The sequence below is a fragment of the Lutjanus erythropterus genome, chromosome 15 (genome assembly GCF_056507025.1).
Source record: "Lutjanus erythropterus isolate fLutEry1 chromosome 15, fLutEry1.hap2, whole genome shotgun sequence".
In the NCBI taxonomy this organism is placed as follows: domain Eukaryota; kingdom Metazoa; phylum Chordata; class Actinopteri; order Lutjaniformes; family Lutjanidae; genus Lutjanus; species Lutjanus erythropterus.
The window spans coordinates 19,709,365-19,725,902 of record NC_139331.1 but is presented as its reverse complement, the minus strand read 5'-3'; the positions used below and the strand labels follow the sequence as shown (position 1 = coordinate 19,725,902).

At 39.5% G+C, this 16,538-nt stretch overlaps 1 protein-coding gene across 2 annotated transcripts in view; it reads left to right on the top strand.

Annotated features, from left to right (window-relative positions):
* Window positions 1-16,538, top strand: part of nbas (NBAS subunit of NRZ tethering complex) — a 224,197-nt gene that overhangs the window by 47,404 nt on the left and 160,255 nt on the right. For both annotated transcript variants that reach the window (XM_084736747.1, XM_084736746.1), the window contains exons 20-24: window positions 1,694-1,798; window positions 2,879-3,015; window positions 8,849-8,935; window positions 10,385-10,538; window positions 15,020-15,205. In XM_084736747.1, coding sequence (XP_084592873.1) covers window positions 1,694-1,798; window positions 2,879-3,015; window positions 8,849-8,935; window positions 10,385-10,538; window positions 15,020-15,205 — 669 coding nt within the window. The remainder of the gene's footprint in view (window positions 1-1,693; window positions 1,799-2,878; window positions 3,016-8,848; window positions 8,936-10,384; window positions 10,539-15,019; window positions 15,206-16,538) is intronic.

Sequence of the window (16,538 nt, the reverse complement as noted above, 5' to 3'; positions counted from 1 at the left end):
GTTTATTGCTTAGTTGTTTCCCCACAGACAACCTAATGCACGCTCCTTTTGTATCCAATCCCTCCAAAGCACAGAGGCTTTTCTCACATGCCTTTTATTGATACTCTCTCTTAACCCCACTAATCTCTTTAGAAATATTGAAAAATTGAAGGAGATATTTATGTGAGAGGCATTTGCAGTACTTTAATGTAGGCATACAGTATACAACCAACCACAATTCCAAAGAAAGTTGGGATGTTAATTCTATTTTTATGTAAATAAAAACAGAATGCCATGATTTGCAAAAACTTTCTGACCCATGTTCAACTGAATACTGTTCAAATGGATGGTTTTTTATAAAGATGCACTCATTCTGAATTTGATGCCTGACACATGTTCCAAAAAAATTAGGACACTCAGCCTTTGGGAACTAAAATTCTTTCTCAGTAATATGACTTCAGTGGCTCAACAGTCCAGGGTTTCTGTTATCATCTGTTGCGCTTCATAATGCGCCACACATTTTCAGTGGAGACAGGTCTGGACCGCTGGCAGGACAGTCTAGTACCTGAATTCTTACTGCAAAGCCACACTGTGAGTGTGTCTTGGTATTGCCTCGCTGAAATACCCTGAGACGTCGCTGAAAAAAAGACATTTTCAGAATGGCAGCATAAGTTGCTCCAAAACCCGTGTGCACTTTACAGCATCAGTGGGGTCTTGACAGATCCCCTGACCCAAAAAACAGAGGTTTTGCGAGCATCAAATTCAGAATGAGTGTATATTTACAAAAAACTATAAAGTTTAACAGTTTGAACATTAAATATCTTGTCTTTGTACTGTATTCATTTGGACACAAGCCAAAGATGATTTGCAAATTATTGCGTTCTGTTTTTATTTACGTTTTAACCATAAGTACATACATGCTTAAAGTGGAACTTGTCACACTTGCAACTACCCAACAACACTCTGGATTTCAGATTTACGATGAATAATGGTAACATGCACTCCATTCTCATCCACAATAAATCACTGGCGAAAGGGCCATACTTTCTCCCGTGCAGGAGAGAAGAGATGAGATTTTACCCCTGCTAGATATTCAACTCAGACAGAATGACGTCTCTCTCTTTATTCGGACATTGTCATGGTAACTGCAGCACTCGTCAGATTCCTTTTGCCCCAATCCATTTTCTCTGGCTGTCTATGAATATGATATTAGGGTTTTTATCATCCCGACTTGGGCTGGCTCTGTCTGCATACGGCCCATTCAAAGGGCTATCCATCAGGCTCTCACACACACAGACACGCACACACACACAGACACTGGCATAGAGGATGCTACGGAGATTTTATACACACAGACACACATAAATCAGTCCAAGCCAAAGGCTAGGGCAACAAATGTCCCCTCCTGACATATGCATGTGCACACATTTAGCCACTTTCATACCTTCCTCAGATGGTTCCAACTAAAAGGACAAGACGGCTGGATACTAGAACATTAAATAACACCTCTGTTGACTTTGTCTTAGTGCATTCATTTGCAGTCACATCTTCTGTTTGCTCTTTTCATCTCATCCGTAGTTTGACTTTCCACCCACTAGCGCTATTTTCTCTGGAAAGACTATCCTCTGCCTCACACATTCCTTTTTATGAACCACGGTTGTTTTATGTCTTCCTCACTTTTTTCTGGTCTCGCTCTCTGTTTCTCACTCTCCAGGAGATACTCGGCGGTCCTCATGCAGCCGAGCAGAAATATGATGCCGAGTTCTTCAAGAAGTTCCGCAGTCAAAATATCGTGTTGTCAGCAAGAAACTACGCCAGGGTAACATCAGCCACAGACTCGCTAGTTATCTCACTTAATTTGCTTGTCTTAGCTGCCTGCATCTCCATTTGTCACTAATGTGATGTGCACTCAGTTGCCAGTTACATACAAAACAAATGTAGGCCAATACAACAGCCCGGCAATAAATCCTACTTTCATAAAGGTTACAATCAGTTTTTGTTGAAACTGTTTTAGAGAAGTGTTCGTCATTATAGTCACTGTAGTTTGTGGTGCCAGTGTTGAATTGTATTGCCTACAGAGAAATGTTTTGAGTTTTTTTTGCCCTAATTTATATATGTGGGTGGCCACAATAAAAGAAAAACCTGCTATTAGGTGTATCTAACATGTTTTTCATGTTTGTATTTCCTTCAAAAGGAACGGAAGGTATGAAACAGTAAAAGGGCTAGATTTGCTGAAATAAAATGAGTGGAGGAAGATTTTTTTTTAATTTAACCTTGTGAGAATAATGTCACAATGTCTAGAATGAACTTATAGCATTATTGCCAGACATAAGAAAATTAGGGGAGAAAGATTCTTGTATTTTGAGAATAAAGTCAAAAAGTTTATTCTCAAAATGCAGAAAAAAATTTATTAAATAAATCGAAAGTCCTTTTTCTGATTCATTTTCTCTTATGCCTGGTACCTATTCCTTCTCAGTTATATTCCATTACTATTTGCTATTTGTGTAAAATAATTCAATTTAGATTGTCATTTATTTGGCGTTATTGCATTTAGTTTAAAGCTACTACAAGGAACTTTAATATTGTATTGGTTTTGGAGGCCCTTGCCATAACAACAATATATAACATTCATATATCATTCATCACTATTCATATCTGATTCAAGGAGAATCCAACTTGGTGGCAGGATTAAGAATTATAGAAGTAACAGATCTTCAAGATGGTGTTGTTTGCTGATGCAGGCCATAAAGGCATCGATATTAAATTGAGACAGTTTCATAACCAGTTAAAAACTCCTTGTAGTAGCTGTAATGTTATCACATAATGTGCAGATATTTTTTAAAAATTTAAGATCAATTTCAGTTTTCACTTCTTTGATTGTTCATCTGTTTGCCTGCAGGAGAGTAACGTGCAGGCTCTGGACATTCTGTTCACGTACCACGGAGCAGAACTCCTCCAGCATCGACTAGCTATCCTTTACAATTTCCCAGAAACCACCTCTCCGCATGAGTACACCATCCTGCTGCCTGAAGCCTGGTGAGTCACACACAAATGCACCCAGTCATTAAGGGGATACTGTGAGTTTTTTGAAGCGGGGTTGTATGAGGTACTTATCCATAGTCAGTTTATTAGCTACAGTAGGTGGCGGTCGACATGCCTCCAGTTTGGAGATGCAGCAGGAGTACTGGTGTGGGAAGCTAAGCAATGTTCAGCTGTGGACAGGGTATTATTATGATTTTTTTTTCTGTGCTGGGTTGTCGGAGCTGAAGTGAGCTGAAGTGAATTGCTGGGCTGATTTGGACTGAGAGAGTCGCTGAAGCCACCTTCATAAGTGACTGTTACAGAGAGTGACATGAGGGGGAGGGTGGTTTTATTATTATATAGTGTTGGGAAGACCATGGCTCCAGCACATCACTGAGTCATGTTTCAGGTCCACTCAAAAAGTTCTGAACACAGTTCACCAGTCTAACTCCAGAATTCACTACAACATAGTTCTGTCTTTTCACATTTAAAGCAACCAACTCCTTTTTTCCTTTATGCAGACTTTTCAACAACTACTTTCAAACATGTAAAGTGTGTTTAAAAGAAAGTAGCAGGGAACATGTGGATGGTGCCAGAGCCTCAAAGTATATGTAAACTATTGCGCTCCTGTCTTTCTCTTTTTCGAGGGTGCAGTTTCACTCAGATATTCAAATTTAGTTATCCCATGGCAGTACAGAGGTGTCAAGACATGTCCAGAAAATGTTATTCAGTCAACATTTTGTATTATTAAAGACATCGAAAAGTGAGGGTGAATTCAATCCAAATCAATTCCAAATAAACATAAACGTTTATTTTTGTCTATTCTGATGTACTCAGCATAGTAATTTAATCTAGACTGTGGAACAAAAAAGAATCCATTAAGATGTACTGGTGGAGATGCATTAATCATGATGAATAAGAAATCACTTAAGAAATGCTTCAAAATAATTATTTTTTATGTAAATGAATGACCACTTACACTTAAAATTAAAAATGAACATTTTAGAAATGTAACACGATTGGAAAACTAATGGCATGTCATTTTACTTTCATCTATTTTTTAATTTCCTCTTTACACCAATTTACTGTGTGAAGCACAGAAACAGCAGGTGTAAAAATACATGCATTACCTCTTTTGACGTCTGAAAATTTACACCTCTCTTGAATGCACAAGCTGCACTTCTCTCTACCTTACAGGTTAAAATCATCTTCATCATGCTCAAAGGTCTTTCTCACTTCATCTTCTTTATTCTCACCTTCACACATCAGGAATCTTTGTCATTCTCGGAAAATGGCACACATACAAGTTTATTCTCACTTTACCGTGTACAAAAGTGTACACACAGAGCCACAGCTTAAGGGCAGACATTGGCAAACACAGCCATGAAATAAAAGCAGCGAGCGCTAATTGCTGCTTCTAAATTCACATGCATGCAACTGAACACTTGAAAATGATACGGTGCTCGCTTTAATGATTGCAGCTGCCTACCTTCACTTGTTCAAGTTTTCACCTTCAAGTTTCTGCTTTAGGACCAGAGGAATGCTGGGAGGGAGGGAGTTGAGGAGAGGCAATGTGAGAAGGAGATGATGGAGGAGTGTTTTGGAGGGGGAGAAGTCATTCCTCACCCCTTTATGGTTCACTAATAGAGGTGACACACTGGATTTACTGATGAGTGCAGCCAGCCATCCATTTTTACCTTTTTGTTTCCTCTTACTCGCTTTTCTATTTACTCCTCCGCTTTTCCCCCCTCCTCCATTTCTGACTATTCCTCTCTGTGCTAGTACTGAATGTGTTTACAAGTCACATATACATAAAGGAGCAGGTTGCACTCTATTTAACAGTACACTAATAAAATGTAACAAGCAGTACTTTGCATTAAATTAGACAAAAACAGTATTACACCCTTTATCAGACCCTCGTTAACTCATTATTATTAGAGGGTAAATGGGGACACATTACAGCAAAATAAAGAGTATTACTTCCAACTCCAACTGTTAGACACTTACTAGACTTTCTTAGGGTAACAACGACAATCAAGTTTGTTTGTACAACACTTTTCATACAAGAAATGCAGCCCAAAGCGCTGTCCAGAAAGAGAAGAGAAATTACATGCATCAAGTGCTTCACATAAAAATACATAGTATCAACATAAAAAACAGGAATATAATGTTATAATTCATGTAAAACAATATAGAAAATAAAACCCACAAGTAAAAATAAGATAAGATGTGTACATGTGGATAAAACAGACTTTGTAATACTAGTAAAAGTGAGATAAAAATAGAATGCATGTTCCATAGCTTTGGGGTGTGGGTTGCATCCCTGACTTTGTTTTGTCTGTTTCTGGGAACTTCAAAAAACCAGCTCCAGATGACTGCAGGGTTCTTGAAGGCATCTAGGGCACAATGGTGTTAGCAGTGTAGCTTGGTCCTCGCCCAGTGGGAAATAATACATTTTAGTTCACAGCTCTGTTGTAATGAGTCCCTAATTACCTCTAAAGAAAGTCTAATAAGGGTCTAACACTGTCCAACAAAATACATAGATAATAAGTATATGTAAATAATATATAGTTTTTGTTTAATTTGATATGAAGTACAGCTTGTTACATCTTAATAGTGTAGTGTATAGTAAAGTGTGATCAAAAAACACATGCATGCACTCCCCTGGAGTCATGAGGTGAAAAATATATACCATATAAAGATTATTGTTCTTACAGCTTCCATCCACACACACCATCACTGCTCCCTTTTATTAGCCATGTCTGAGTTTGTATGGAGGTCAGGCAGCTGTGGCTCTGCAGTGAGCATCCATCATGGCTCTGCCACTGTGGGGCAGTTTCCTATTTTCCCCAGCCTGTGAGCACCAACTGCTCCTCCCAACAGCGCTCGCTCCTACACTGCAGCAGACGGGGAGCCGGCTCGAGCCATCTGTTTGGAGCTCGCTGGCTATATACTAAAGTCTTGCTTCACTGGAAGGGGGAAAATATTCTCCTGTAATATTGATCAGGTCTGCGAGGGGACCTCTCGATGCATGGAAGAATGCAGAATGGTGATATTTTGTTCAAAACTTAGCCTGTGGCGTGAAAGAGTTCACCCCAGTGGAAATAAAAATAAACTAAAATGCTGGCTCCAAGTTTACTTTGCATCTCCATTTTCTTCCTGCCCCGTTTCCCTGCCTCTCTCAGGCTGACGTGAGGTAGATTAGGGGTGCGGGCGTGGAATTATTCATCCCTCCCATCGATATCCGAGCTCTCGCACCAATATTTACTCTCCACCCTCTAACCTGGCTGTCTTTAATGAGGAAAGAGGAGCAGCGAGTTAAGGAACGACAGGGGGAAAAAAAGAAGAACAAAAATGGCCTCTCGATCTCTGTCATCTCGGTGTTAAAATCCCAATCGTAATGGATGAACTTGTGCCTGAGTGTTGGTAAAAATCTTCCTACTTTTGTGCGATGACATAAATCACATCTGCTTCTCGGACACTTCTTATGTATTTTGTGATTGGATAGAATTTATGGCTGTGTTAAAAAACTGCTGCGGCGCGTGTGCACTCGGCCTTTAACTGCACCAAAGCTATAGATGATTTGTAGCCCACAGTATCTCCTTGAGTTTTACAGCCACAGTACATATTTTTCTGTCTACAGACAAATAGATAACAAGAAGAAATGCATTAATCCTAGAATAAGAGATAGAAAAAGCTTCTGTTCATCCCAGTGTCTCAGTGTGCATGTATTCATATACTTCTGCAAGTGTGCGTTGAAGTGTCAGAGTGTTGTCAGCACTGACACGCCAGGTTACAGAGTCATTCTTCACTTTGGTTTCTTTTCTTGTGTGTTTCCTATTAATCTTCCTCAGACCTGTCACACTCAAGGAGACCAGGAAGAAGTAAAGCACAGAGCCGACACGGCGCTTAGAAAATAAAAGTCCACGCTATTTACAACTGACGCTCGACCCAGACTCTTTTCCAAAGTTCTTTGACTTGTTTATTGTTTCGCTTTTGTTTTTTCCCTGGTCTTTTCTGCCCTTATTATGCTCCACAGTTTCCATTTCCCATATGTTGCTACCTCACCACTGTACTTTATGACCATGTTTAGTCTGAAACAGTAAATGTCTTTGCTGATTTATCAGGCGCCATTATAGGTGAGTGTAGTGAAGTTTCGTTTTTTGACTCCTGCTCGTTTTTTATTCTGTTCTGTTTTATTCTGATATGTATGCTTTGTTGTGATATTTTCTCTAGAGCGTGATTTTACCCAAAACTGACCCCCTTCTTCCTCTAACAAAGAACAACCAGGCATGAAGTCGTTCAATTCGTTCAAATGTTTAAGTCAAATCGGATCTTCAGCAGTGGTTAATGTTACATTTTCAAACTGTAATTGCTCATCAATAGCTGTTAGTTTAGCAGACCAGTTAAATATATATTCAAGCATTCAAATAATATATTCAGCCCATTTAAATGTATTATCTAAATGAATTATTTTAATGGAACTGGAAACTTAAAAGCTGAAATATAAAAAAAGGGTGATTGTAATAACCCGCTAGTGTAACTGTGAAAGGATTCCTATATTTGGGCAGATTTAGCCTTCTGATGATGACCTCATAAATAATGACACACCGCTCTCCCCTCACATGAAAGAACATGAGCCACTTTTAATAATAAAAAGCACAGCCATCGATATCGAAAAAGTAGTTCGGGTTCACAGACGTTCTGGATTTCAAAATAAGGGATTCTTGATTTCAAAGTACAGGACTTGAAATTAAAACAGAAAACAGCTGAATATTTATTTAACATTAAAACTGAAGAGAAATGCTTGAAAAACACTAATAAATACACTACCTGCAAAGGCACGCTGCGTGAACATCTTTTTTAGCACGTCTGAAGGGAACTGAAAGAATGTGGATTGGAGGAATGGTGGAACACAAAAACACACAAAACACTCTTACATTTATATCGGTAGGATTTGGTATCTTTCTTTTCCTCTCCTTGTCTTATAAGTATTTTTTTTTATCACAGTTCCCAATACAGCTGCAAAAAATACAAATATCATCATGTTTCATATTTTCATGTTTCTTCTTTTTTCTTTTTTTAAATTTCAGTCTGCAGTACACTACAGACATTAGTTCATTATGTACAAAAAAAATACAAATTTGTGTACATAAATACATATCTTCTTGCACAAAATGTTAGATGCTTAAATAATACTGTCAAAAAACATCACAATAAAATAATGTAACATAACTTCTGCAGTCTGAGTCTGAAGCTACACCTTACAGCACCTACTCTTTCACTAACACATCATGTTTAAGAATGAAATGTTAAACAACAAATAAGAAAAACAAGAGTATCAGAGTGAAAAAAAAGAATAGAGCAAAATACATGTATATACTACACCTGAATTAAGAAAATTGATTAAATATACATAAATGATCTCTGTTAAGCTAACAAAAACAATCTTCTTTATGTTCTGCTAAAAAAAATGATTTCATATAGGCTCATATTACATATGCTGATACCTATATAGCTGTTAAAGGCTAATATCAGATCTGCTCTGTTTCAGATTGATATTAAATAAATCTCATAGACAAGAGCATGAGCCAATTAAATAGAAAATAATAAAGTGAAATAAACATTTCTCAGTCTCATTAGGTTTACAGGTTTTTATTGTTTAAGCCTCACAGGCCAGAACATTAAACAATTAAAAGTTATAAAATACATGCAAAAAGCAGGCAAGCCAGTCCAAATGGATTGATAATAGATGAATAATGATAAAATTCTCTCTTCTTCTATGTCTTGCTCTGTCTTTTGTCCCTTTCTCTCCCTTTCTGTTTCATTCTGTCTCATTCTGTCTCAGTCTGGATGACAGAGGTGAGTTGGTGTTGATCCCATGGGACGAGCAGCGGCACAGAGACATGGACTGGTGCGAGGCAGAGGAGTGCAGGTAAACAAACACAATAACATTATCACAATGTGCACTGAGAGTTCTAATACACCAAGCTTGGGTAACTGAGATACAGTAAATCACAGTAAAATCTCTTCATTACCCCTGATAACAAAGCCTCTAGCAGTGTAGGATTGTTAAAATTCCTGCTCCACGCAGGCCAGATGCTTCTGCTGGCATCATTATGTGAAACAAAACATGACATCCTATTATCTCAATGTTAAACAGAACCATAACAAACTAATACCAAATCTTGTTGCACTGCCAATTTATGCCATTTGCCTGCTTCTGTAGGGAGGCCAGCTTCATTTACAATTTTATTTAGCAAGCTCTGTTTTATTGCACTTTAGTGTAGAGTCATAATATCAGTTGGCTATTGTGGTTTGCTTGGCCGGGGTTGGCAGGGTGATACCGATTCTGTGATGCTAGCAATGTTTGGGATTATGTTTATGACATGTTTTGTCCCCCACGCTTCCCTTTTTTGCCATGTTATGTCCTCATTCTTCCCATTTTTCTGTGAATGTTTTCTCTTTTCTCCCTCCTCACTCTACATCCTCCTCCTGATAAGGGGGGTGATGCTGTATGTTTTGGTTATTCTCAGCATCTCCCGTGAGAAGACCAAAATCAATACAGTGTTAGCCTCTGAGTCTGGCTACTTTAAGGCTTCCCCATCCTGTTTGTTGCTCTTGAGCATATTGATTGGCACTGAACACCGATGTTTTAATAACAGATCATAAATGTCTTACTTTCATTTTTAAAATGCAAAATGTATTTACAAGAAAGTAAATATTGGATTGACTCAGAATAAACAGTGCCCATGTTCATGGTAATTAAGAAAATGTGCAGTTGTGTTTTGTGTTTTTAATAGATCTTGTACAACAATTTACCCCTGTGGCACAAAGGAATTGGCAATATCAGGCTTTAACTACACAGACAACACTTGTCAGTCGGGTAAATTCCTTGTTTGTATTGTCAGCAAAGTGTACTTAAAGTATCAAGAGTAAACATGCTCATTAGCAGAGTGACTCCTTTTCACAGTGTTACATTATTATAAAATATCATATTATTATGTAAACACTAACAAATGCACTGGCATTTAAATGTTGTAGTTTGTCAATGTGGAGCCAATTTTAGATGTTTTGTATTCTACTGCATAGATTAGTTTTCTAGCACTGGATCATATCATTTAAGCATATCGTATTTTTTTAATGTATAAGTAACCAGTAACCATCAGTGCAAGTATGTGAAAATTGTACTTAAGTACAGTACATATGTAAATATACTTAATTGCTTTCCAGCACTGGTTGCTTATAAGAAGAGAAATCACCAGATTTGCTCTTTAAATTTCCTTCCTCCCCCTCTGTAATCTGCTTTTTCTACCTCTACCATTTCATTTCCTAAAAATAAGTGAGTAAAATGCTCTCTACTCTCTGTCCATGTCCTCCTCAGAGATGTCCTGGACCAGAACTTGTTCGATGATGACAGTTTCCTGTATGAGGAGGTTCCAGAGCTCCTGAGGTTCCGCACAGCCACACCCTGCATCGAGCTGCTAACCGACTGGTACCAAAGCAGAGCTAAGGATATCGACTCCTGCTCTAGACAGGTATGAACACGACAAAGACGTGGATTTGAGTCACATGACCTGGACTTGGGTCAGACTTGAGTCATAAATCTGATGACTTTAGATTCAACTTGACAAAATCAAAAAATGACTTGCACCTTGACTCATCACTTCACTTGGACTTGAGCCTTTTGACTTGAAAATACTTGACACCTTCCCCCCAAGCCCAAAGACTAAGAAGTGTGTCATTTAAATCCACAAATCAGTTCATTTCCCTTCATTCCCTGAGTCCACTAACTTTAACAATATTCATTCCCAGCAAAGTGGCACTTAGTTCCTTACGATCCCCAGATCCATTTTGTTTGAATCAGTCCAACAGCATCCAATCAAGCTGCAGGAGAGAACCATGAAGTTCAGTCCCTCCAGGATTTCACGGGCTGTTTTTGGAATTCTTGTGGCCTAAAATGCCTGATTTCACAGCAGCTTTTCTAAAATATTGTGATGCATGTTATAGTGTTTATTTTGCAAGTCAAAATTGCAAAACAAATGTGAGTTTTTTGTATCATTAATTAAAAAGAGAAGGCCACTTATTCCAGGGAGAATGAATGGAGCTCAAACTCAACAAGAACAAATTATTAAATGCAATTATTAAGTGCACAGAGCATTGATTAATGTCAGTAACAATGACAAACATTGTATTCTTTTCAGTACCTGTAACAAAAAAATATATCCAAACATGTAATAAATAAAACACTGAATATTTGCATTGAGACATACGTGTATGATGTCTGCGCTCTAATATGACTGGTGGAACTCATGAGAAGCTGCAATGACTGGTCAAATTTGCAGAAAAGTTGTGGTAATTGGCCAAAGTTGCAAGGTTGAGAAGAATTCACAGGCATCGGTTGAATTTTTAATTGTTGCGACCACAACATCGCAACGTCCTGTAGGGACTGAACATTGCAAAAAAGACGGTAAGTCAAGGCTCTGTTGTTAAAATGGCATTGCATTTGGTGTGGAGTGCATTATGACTTTGTTTAGGACTCGGGACTTGTCAACCTTGACTTTGGACTTGATTTGGGACTTGAGTGCAAAGATGTGAGACTTACTTTTGATTTGCAAAACAATTACTTGGTTCCACCTCTTTCAGTGAGGGACAGTATTTCTGTGGACTCAAAGCATCAGACAGATGATTACCATGGCAACAGAGATGCTTTACTCAAGAATGGGCTGGGCTTTCAACAGATCCATAATAGTTATAGGATTATTTGTCACTTTGACATTGAAATTAGTTTGTTTATCCCTTGTTAATCATCAAAATCAGCTCCAACTGGTAGAAATATCTCTATTAAGGCGAAACCGTTGTCACACTTGGCTAAGGTTCCTCTCAGGATCCTGATACTTGATTAAAACTTATAACAGAAAAGAATAAATAGACATCTGGCGATTTGCAAGATAATTGCTGTTGCACGCTTCTTTTAGATGATTGCGGCAGAAAAAAGTGACGAGCTGGGATTCAGACTGCAACAGCGATGTTGCCAACCTCCATCAGTAAAGGTCACTTTGATCCTATCTGTGACAGACATTATCATATCTGCCATATGGACCTCTAATGAAGAGTAACCAAAGCTTCTGTCATCTGCGTTCTGTTGCTGTAACTGAAAAATAGGAGTTGATAGGACTTGTTTAGTGGAGTAATGGGATGTAACGGCTGGAGCTGCCCACTCCCTCCACCCACACAATCCACACCCGCAGCTCTGTCCCCCCCTCTTTACCTCCTTCACAGTGATGGATCAAGGTTGTCACAGCGCTCTCTTTGTCTTTGTGAAAGGACTAACTAGGGTGCAGTCATATCTTTCCCCTTCATTTCTCCACTTTATCCCTTCCACTGGGTGTATGGAGGATGGAGGAGAGGAGATTTGGGGGTCCATTGCTCATTTTTGAAGACAACTGGGGAGTCGCGCCTTTCATCATCCACTTGAGAGAAAGAAAGTGAGACTGAGCGACTTGAGCATAAAAGGAAGTCTTTGTTAATCTCTATGAATTCGCACCAGCTCTTTCCTGTCATTCTCTCCCTTGTTCCTTTTTAATTTGTCCTCATCTTCTTTTTGCTCTCTGACACGTTACTCCAGGAGCTTCTTGGGACCCTAACTCTCACGCCTCATGCTTTTTCACGCATTTCCCTCACTCACACTCATGCAGACGCAGCAGCAGAAAGAGACACTGAAACATCTCTGCTGCCATTTGCTGAGCTTCTTTTTCTCCCCTCCTTCCTGCCGTCTTTACTTTCTCATCTCATTTGTTCTCTCTCATTTGCAGCCCTCCTCCCATCCCTCATCTGGCCGTGTTTATGCTTGGGAGAGCGTTTTAATGGAGGAAAATGGGGTTTGATTAAAAGGAGCCACATCAGAGGAAGCTGGAGTGTTTTAAACCAGTCACAGAGCCGCAGGAAGCGAGGCGCTGAATGGGAAGATTGACAAGATGACTCACAGAGGGGAGACGTGTTTGAAAAAGTAGAGAATGGAAGCGCAATCAAAAGAGAGAAAAAGGGGGATAAATGCTGGGCCCATGCAACATCCCCTAGTTAGGTTAGAGTGTATTACAAACACAGAAAGAGGGGAGGACAGGGACTAACAGATGTTAGAGGTAAAAAACGAAAGCAATCTCATGGAAAGAGCTGTCTGTGGGAAAGAAAATCACAGGTTATAAGAGGTGAAAGGGTAGAAATAAAGGATATTATGAAACAAGTGTTGTTTGAAACACTGTTGGCAACAAAATGGCACAAAATGAGAGGGTGGCTCTGGAAAGCAGACCGAGAGGGGGAGACAGGCATACAGAGAGGAAGCAAAGGGCCAGACTTGGCAGAGTTCAAATGGAGGCCAATCTCGGTGACGGTTACCGACTTCTCGTAAGAGGTGGCAAGAGAGAAGAGAAGAGGATAAGAAATAAAACTGCAGCAGAGTTCAAGAGAAAATGTGGAAACAATGTTTGAAAGAAAGGGCTGAGGCAGGACAGGCAGGAGAGACAAAGAAGGATCAAATTGAGTTGGAACATTAGACCAAAGAATCGGGTTTATAACACAGAGAGAGGGACAGACGGAGGATACTTGTGCTGTTACAGTGCAGAGAGTGATGAGGATGAGGGGAGGGCGTGGAGACGAGGTCGTAATTAAAAAGTGTGAGATTTTAACATCTGAATTGTCTGCGGTGAGCTGGGGAATCTATCTCAGGAGAGCAGGGAAAGCGAGAAGGAAGGAGGGGTGGAGTGAACAGGAGGATCTTTACTCACAGGTGGATCAATAGACTTCTCTCTCTTGTTGTATCTAATTGCTCAGGCTCTGACTCAAGGTGATTTGGGTTTTTTTTTCTCATCCTGCGTTTGTGTGTGTGTGTGTCTCTGCATTTTATAAAAGAAGGCATGCAACCATTCATTCAGCAAGAAATGAGTTGAGATAAGCTGAAGATGACAAGGTTGTTGGCTCTGTGTGTGTGTGTGTGTGCATGGGAAAGATGCCACGCTAACCACTGTGCTAAAGGGGCTCTCCTTCTCTAAAAGGTGGAGAGAAAGCAATCATCGCTACAGGGCCCAGCGGCATCTGCTATTGATTGGCTGGTGTCCACAGGTGGCTGAGCATCGATTGGCTGGGCGTGCTGCCAGCGTATAGGTGGTCGGATATCGATTGGTTGCTCTTCTGGATGGAATTTTATCGATCAGAGTAACAGGAAGCCCAAATCTTCCCTGTTTTATTGTCCAGAGACTAATGATTGTATATTAGTAATGACTGACAGGTATTATTTCCTTTCACATTAGTTGGGATATTGTTGTTTTCTTCACATCCCAGTTCAGTGACCTCAGCAACAGTTTTTCAATGATATGGCACCCTGCTCCAAACAGCCTCTTTATTCACCTGCTGAATTAGTTTTAACTGTGTTATCTGTTGCCAGCTGCTACTGTGGACTCGGTACATTGGACGCACGCTCTACCAAGTGACCAGAGCGTCCTGGTTGTATAGACATTCATGGTCCCTGAAAAATAATTTTACTGTCAGTCAGGTCAGGTCAAAGTTTTCACATATTCACTGTAATCTTTCTACATCTATAAGGTGGATTGGCAGTAACTTTGGTACACACTTCTGCTTTGATCACCTGACTTTTCTTCTAGCACCACCAGCTTCTCGTGCTTCAGTGTGAAATATCATGACACCTGCTGGAAGGATTTCCATGCATTTTCATCTGCACATTTGTAGTGTTTCTGATCTTCGTCGTCCCCTGACTTTTCATCTTCAGCCGTCATCATATCACACTTTCAGTTTGTCTGGTACTTAATTGACAATAGGCATTTCAGTCTCACAGATCTGGTTTAGCATGTTCTGATCACTTCATAGATTCTACCTTTTAAGAAAATAAGAATTTGGCTATCGATGAACTGCATCATACTGGCTGTTGAGAATGAGCACTTAATTTAATGTTTCTTCTGCCTTTGTTTTTTCTCCTTTATAACTGGCATTTCTTTGTGCCCCTCAGGTGGACTGCGCCCTGTCTCTGGTGCGTCTGGGGAAGGAGCGTGAGATCCCAGGGCTGGAGCTCTTGTGTGATGACATGGTCACCATGGAAACACTCGTGTATGAGACATCATGTGAATTAAGTCTGACACTAAAAGATTTGCAGCAGCTGTGTGACATTGACAAGCTCTGCCTGCTAATGAAAAATGTAAGTAACATGATATTCACCTTTCACCTGTTCCTTCTCACATTTTCACTGGAACATTTTTTTCCCATCATGTGTTTTCAGAATTAGTTATTGGTTTGGAACTAGTATTCTTTATGTCATAAAATGAAGAAGAGAAGTATGATTAAATTGCAAGGTGTCATTTTCACTTGGCATGTGCTGATGTAGCATTATGTCAGCCAAAATGATGTTACCGCCGAAATAAAATGAAACTATTTCTCTCTACACTATTTAAACATGATAGTCACAGATCTGTCAGTGCCATTATTATGGTCAAATAGTTTTGCATCTTTACATTGATTGAAATATGTTTATTTAAAAGTATTTTCATAGTTTGGACCAAATCCCATTTGGATATGAATTTATTTATGGTCTTTTTACGATTCAGCCTCTGCTGACGAAACATTGTTTACACCACTTTCCTTTGTCTTAAATGTGCACTTCCCAGCATGCAGCTTTGTCTAGTTCACAGTATGTGGGCTGTTCATTGTCAATAAAAATCAGAAGACTTGCCTTGCCACTACATTTCATTTTAAAGCTCCATAGTGTGGTTACTTTAATTCTTAACTGCTGCTTAAAAGAGCATATTGTATGCTAATTACAATTTGAATAGGCAACAAAAGCAAACAGAAAAAAATCATAGTTTGAAAATGTTTTTAATAGCAGTTTCAGAGCAAATCACTTTCTTTATATCCTGAAATCCCTGAAGTTTGACAGTACAATGTTTCCATCCAACAGCAGCGAGAGAGCCATGAAAGCTAGTGTGTAGCAGGTAATACAGTTACAAGTCTCCTTGGAGTACATAATATGAGCTGTCCTCTAAATTGTAGCTAATAACTGCCAGCTTCAGCGTGTGAGGACCACGGCCAGTAGGATCTGCCATACAGGCAGGCAGCCAGCAAATGTTGTTGACTGCACTAACACATGCTGTTTGACTGGTACTCCCTTTGGGCGCTATACGAGTGTGTGTGTGTGTGTGTGTGTGTGTGTGTGTGTGTGTGTGTGTGTGTGTGTGTGTGTCTGTGAATGTTTACCAAACTTGCCTAGATTAAATCTCCCTCTTTGCCTGTGTCTGATGTCTTCCTTTATCAGAGACACAGTACAGCAAAGTAAAATGTTTGCGTGTGGGTGTGCAAGTTTGCATTTAGCGTCTGAATATTTTGTGAATCTCATTTTCCCCCGTGGATGCTCTCTTATCTGTGTATCCTCAGTCAGAGCTGTCGCAAGGTGGGTGTGAAGCCCTGCGTGAACTTGACACGCAGCTGCACAACCCACATACTGTAGCTATTGTAGATCAATTTGGAGCTTTGATTGC